We start from the raw sequence: 5,989 nt of genomic DNA, 5'->3' as shown, positions 1-5,989 counted from the left end.
TGAAAATGTTTGATTACCGCTCTGAACTCGTTTTTTTTCATTTTTCTTAACGAACAATTTTTTTTCAATTGGTTATAAAAACACGTAAACTCAGAAGATGTGTACTGTGACTGCTCCATATATCTAGTCGGGAGTGGTGACTGAAAACAGATGATTTGGAGCGATTCGCGCGCCATCCGTTGGTCATTCTAAGGACTTATTGAACTACCCTCGTAATTTAGCAGACTCACAGCCCGAAAAATAACAAATTTATTTCATTAAGGAGTTCTTCTTGCTACTTAAGTTAAAGAGTAACAACAACGCTTGACTTAAAAATTTATAGCTTATGCTTCACATGATTCACTCTGGTGTTACTGAACTGATTAGTGAATAAGTCCGAAATCACTGAATAATTAGTGAAATGTCTAACTACTATTTCAACTAGTGAATCTTTCACTGATTCATATTTAGAGAGTACACTTGCGCCTTTGTATAGGAAAGGCGGAGAAAATTCTATTCTTTCAAATCTCTTGTATTTTCTTATTTAAGAATTTACATCCTATATTTTGGAAGAATAATAGTTTTCTAAACATTTTTTTCAGTTACTTTCTGAATAGTAATTGTTTCAGATCGATTTCGTTGAGATAAGAAAGTTCTGAGAGATTCGAAAAAACAGATTTAAAAAAAAATTTTCCTATGAAAAGCAGCTAGTGAATTTATTATTTTAATAAATTTAAAACTATTTTCACAAAAAATATCACTCTTTACATTCATTAGTTGTGTCATTAATTTCGATGAATAATAACTTTTCAAGATGTACAGGACAAAAAAAGTGTTTAAATAAATTTTTATTAAATATTAGCCAAATTTCCTAAACCGAAAATAATATTCTTAACATTCGTTAATTGTCTCATTAATTCTAGACAATACTAACTAATCGCTTATCGAATAAAAATAATTAATGTTGAAAGCCCTGGTGGACCGAAGGAACCGAATGGAGCCTCTAAAAAGTACCCGTAAAGACCCCATTGGGTCCCCATTCGGTTGCCTATAGAAGGTCACGGTATAATCGCAATAGTTTTTTTTTGCAATGGTAAAAAGTTTTAAAAAATATAAGACGCATAAAGCCTGTTGACTGCTACATTTCAAAAGCATCGCCTGTAAGTAGCAGTCAACAGGCGTTATACGTCTTCTACTTTTTTAAACTTTTTACTGTTGCTCCATTCGGCTCCTTCGGTCCGCCAGGGAAAATTGGAAAAATACCGTCTTTAGCATGAATTATACATAAAACTGCTAGTTTTATTGTTTGAGCCATTTTTCGGAAACAGAATACAATCGGTTGTAAAAATTTAAAGTTTCGAAAGAAAGAAATTAAAAGAAAATTGAAAGTAAACCTTCTTCTCTGAACATTTTTAAGAAGTGACGAAACTGTGACTCACAAAAAGCTAATAAAAGATACTTCTTGTTTAATGGATCACCAAAAATCGAATTTTTTACTTCCATAATAACCCCCACGTAAACACAAAATTGGGCAATTTTGACCCTTCTTTATATAAACGCTGAAAATTTCTCAAGACAGTTTGATCCTCAGACGAAGAAAATCCTAAAAATGTAACAGGCTGTGAAACGTCCCCTTATAGCTTGAACGTGGAAAATATTTTCATTTATTATTTATTTTAATTGACAGATGCTTCATTAGGGTTCAGAAAACAATCATCTAATCCGCTTTATTTAATGAAACCGATTAAATTAATTAATCGTTCAAACGTTTCAGTAGTATAGATATAAGAGCATAACTTTACTTGCCGATCGCTGATAAAAATGCTAACCTGAGAGGAGTCTGCATTTCTAACTGATGGTAATACCCACAGTCGGTAACTTAGCAGAAAACAAAACCTTGCTTGGTCGGTAAATAAAGTAAAGCTTTCATATGTATACTATTTAATTCTTTGTTTCTGGGTTGATTAAAAAAGGATATAATGTCTAAGAATTTTTGCAGATGTAATAACATATTTTTTAAATATCCCTGTGCATATCCACAACCTACATCTCAAAACAAAATATTTATTAGATACGCACGCCTTCTTGGATATTACATTAAATAAAAATAATACTGCTACTGTACACAGCTTAATTTTTTTAACTTTTACTTTTATTATTAAAAAATAGAAACATTTAAATAACACAAGTTCCCAGTTTTTAAATTAAAATTAAAGGTAATTAAAGTTTTACATTTATTGAGAATAAATGTCAGCAGAGACGAAAGTTTCTGTTCCCACGACGGGCAGTATCGCCCGACAAATGAAATAAACTTTTATAAATTGATTTTCATTGTCAGGTCGTGAATATCGAGATGAAAAAGTTGTTAATTTTAAGCTTTAATTAAATACACTCTGACCTTGATGTTATTTATATAAGCTTTTTAATAATTAGGAATTAAAATATATTTTCTTTCAAGTTCAGTTATAAAATAGAAGATGAGAAGGAGGCGCCTAACAGCGAGATTAAAACTTGAAAGTCCATAGATAATTTTGGCAAAATTTGAAACAAAAATCTTCAACAATATTTAAAATATCATTAATCAAAGTATAACTTTTGCATTTCGTATCAATCTTACGGCCGTATCGGCCCGAATTGAGGAAATAAAATTTAATTTATACTGATTTTTATTCCGATTACTCTTAATTTAAGTATAGAGAAAAATTTCGTAATTAAAAGATTAAATCGAAAAGATTAATTTGTCAATATGATTATGTCCGTTAAGATAATTTTCTTTATCATACGCAATAAGCGAGTGAATGAGACTTTAACTTTTGTTCATATGCACGTATTATTTGAAGATTGTAAATGTCAAAACTGACATTTCTCGGTTCTCTATCGGAATTGCTCGCCTTTCCGGGACGAATTGACAAATGGGTAAAAGAAAAACATTTTATTGTAGATGACCATTGTTACAAAAAATAGTTGTTGGAACAGAACCAGAAAAACAAAAAAACAAAATTATTACTTTCAGTAAGATGAATAATTTTTGGCCTGCTATTATTTTTGCATTAGTCATAGGTAAGTTAAAGTATAAAAAGTAAAATGTATGCAATGATTTATTTCCACATGTTACAATTATAATTTAATAAATATTGATAATTAATAATATTTATTAAAAGAAGAATTCAGCAAATTGATTTTTAATTTTTTAATTTTATTGCAATTGATTAAATCATTTAAGCTGAGTGAAAAATAGTTACGGTTTGGCATTCAAAAAGAGTCTTTCAATGTTTGAATTTTGAAATAAAAGTTTTTAAAAGTTTACGGGATTGTTCCTATGAGACCCAAAATTAGGCTATGGTTTATCGTATAGTCCTTTAAAAAATTGTCTAGCATCTTCAAAAGTGTCAACGAAAAATATTTATTATTGTGGATAAAATTGCGGGGAAACTGATATGGTTCATGCGATGAGTATTATACATGCCTATAAATGTATTATCTAAACATTTAAATTTTACATTTTCGTTAAAAACGATTACCGTAATAACCGAATTATTTTCATAGTTTGATAATAAATTCAATAATAAACAAAAATTTCTAAAGCACAAGACAAAAATCATAGACCCAAATACGACGGACTGATATTTGCCCTAATGTATAATAAATGTGTCCAAAAGTGCAAATATTCAAAATTGCATTAAAAAACTTATTTTAATGTTGAAGAGATATAGGGATTTAAAATCGAAAATATAAAAAATAGCAGTTTTATGTAAAATTAATATGAAAGACGATTTTCTTGTTTCATTCCTGAAAACCTAATTATTTTTTGAACTATTCATTTGTTTAAACTACTCGTTTCAGTAAGTCATATATATTTAAGTTTTCAGACTAGTACGTACAATTGTACGTTGACACTTATCTCCCAAAATTAGATTGCAAAATTGTTAATGTTTAAAGAAACAAAATCGATTTAAAAATGAATAACTACCTATGATTTAGTGAAATATTATTTCAAAAAATGAATATTTAAAAAATTAATCAAGTTATAAGGTTTGAAGTAAGAACATACTTTTTAATAAGGGATTTTCACCATTTAATGGGGGGGGGGGAATAATTGTCTAAACAAATTAAAAATGTTTAAGTAATTGCAAAATATCTCGAAAAAAAAGATTACTTTCAATATTCCTTATTTATGTCATTTTTGCTAATCAATACTGAATTCTCTCGATTTGGTGAAAGTGAATAATTATAAAAATATAAATTGTTCTGAAAAATGAAAAATAATAAACATTTCATGAACTGTATCATTAATCCAAAAAAAAAGAACTTTTTACAATTTACATAGTAAACAAGTTTGTTTAAACAAGTAATAATTGCTTAATTTTCTCCCAGTGCATAAATGGAAAATTATTCTTAAATCATTAAATTAAATTATTTTTTATTACGAAAATATTACAAAAATAAAGTTTAGCTCCATGCATTTGGTGCTACTGCTTTCCCCACGGGTTTAAAGTTTCCTTTTTTAATCAATTATGAATGTACTAAATTTGAAATAACTGTTTAAACTATTTTCAATTGCTTAAAAATGTTTAAAATGAGTGAAAATACTTTCTAAAAATGTTTACTCACATTTGTAAGGAAATCAAAATTTTGTTGTGTGAAAAACTTTATAAACATTCGTCGAAGAGCTTATTATTTTCTTAAAGTCTTTACTGGGCGGAAATATTTGTTACTTATAGTCATTTGTTGTAAACAAATGTAAAATTTAGTCATTTTTAAATCTATCCGCCTTATTTTTTCCACTGTTCCACAATTGTAATGAAAAATAATAGTATAAATATATACTATCAATGAATATAATAGTGATAGGCAAGAATGTAATTACAGAATCTATTTTTGCTTATTATTTATTTATTTAAATTGGCAGGTCTTGTGAAAAAATCAACTGGCCTTTCCCTACAAGATCCAATTGATAGAACCTTTCAAGATCAATTTTTATGGCAACCGAACAAATATAATTTGGAAAGCATGTGTGGGGGAGAAAAGGCAGATGCTTTAAGTGGAAGAAATAAACAAATGTATTCCATGTGGCGCAATGTTAAAAGAACAATAAGGGAATTAGTCCGAGAAAAAGTTACAGATAAAGAACTTTCTGATTTAGTCACAAATTATTGCCGAAGAAATGAGGAAATGGAATTCGTATCAAAGGAACTTGTTCAAAGTGTGCAGAATTGCTTTGGAAATAGATATCATCTCAATGAAGAAAAAAAATTGGCAGCTAAACAGGCTTTTATTGATTCTGTTTGTGGAAATGTGTATTCATCGTAAGTATACTGGGCGTAATTTATTTTAAGTTTTATTTCAGTTCTTATATTTATGTTCAATTTAAATGTACATAATCTTTTTTCTAGGCTTCACTGGGAATATATTTTTAATGCCAAAGTTCCCAAAATCATGGCATAACCGATTATAAAATTTTAATCGACCAGAAGCCTCAGTGAATCCGCAATCTTAATTGGCTACTTGCGATTGCGATCGATTCAATGCCATTTTAAATTTAACTTTTTTTATTTATCTACAATATATTTCACGGAGTCGTCTTATATTTGTTAAAAATGGAAATACTTCAGAGAAACTAACAATCTGATATATAATATGTTTTACCTGTTGATTTGAAATATTAATTTTTTTGTGAAATATGGGAGCATAACCTCAACAATTTCAATTCGATTCAAAAACATCAAAAGAGAATAAAAATATCAATCGTTCAATCAGAATTTTCTTCTTTCCTGAGTTGATCGAAAAAAGGATAAGATCTCAGAAATTCGATTACACACAATTAAATATTTTCGATCTTTAATCGGCGAATTTATCGACATCCGAAAAGTAGGAATCTGCATGCTCACAATCTACATCCCAAAATATAATAATTATAAGAGACCTCTACTTGTATATATTACATTGAACAAAAATAATACTGAGAAGGTATACAGCTAAATTAAAGAATAGAAAAATGGGTATTATTAAA

At 28.3% G+C, this 5,989-nt stretch overlaps 1 protein-coding gene across 1 annotated transcript; it reads left to right on the top strand.

The window, feature by feature from the left end:
* The first annotated feature begins 2,910 nt into the window (after positions 1–2,910).
* Positions 2,911–5,989, top strand: LOC117172380. Its single transcript, XM_033360241.1, has 3 exons — positions 2,911–3,039; positions 4,889–5,285; positions 5,373–5,989. The coding sequence occupies exons 1-3, from the start codon at positions 2,997–2,999 to the stop codon at positions 5,422–5,424; spliced, it is 492 nt and encodes a 163-aa protein (XP_033216132.1). The 5' UTR covers positions 2,911–2,996; the 3' UTR covers positions 5,425–5,989.

Source organism: Belonocnema kinseyi, chromosome 5 (genome assembly GCF_010883055.1).
Source record: "Belonocnema kinseyi isolate 2016_QV_RU_SX_M_011 chromosome 5, B_treatae_v1, whole genome shotgun sequence".
NCBI classification, from domain to species: Eukaryota; Metazoa; Arthropoda; class Insecta; order Hymenoptera; family Cynipidae; genus Belonocnema; species Belonocnema kinseyi.
This window is presented reverse-complemented; position numbering and strand designations above follow the sequence as displayed.

What these genes read in the sequence shown, in the direction of transcription:
- LOC117172380 (XM_033360241.1), top strand. Translation starts at nt 2,997, where the DNA reads ATGAATAATTTTTGGCCTGCTATTATTTTTGCATTAGTCATAG. An exon ending in TATTTTTGCATTAGTCATAG is followed by an intron (nt 3,040 to 4,888) that starts GTAAGTTAAAGT and finishes TTAAATTGGCAG; the next exon opens with GTCTTGTGAAAAAATCAACT. An exon ending in TGTGGAAATGTGTATTCATC is followed by an intron (nt 5,286 to 5,372) that starts GTAAGTATACTG and finishes TCTTTTTTCTAG; the next exon opens with GCTTCACTGGGAATATATTT.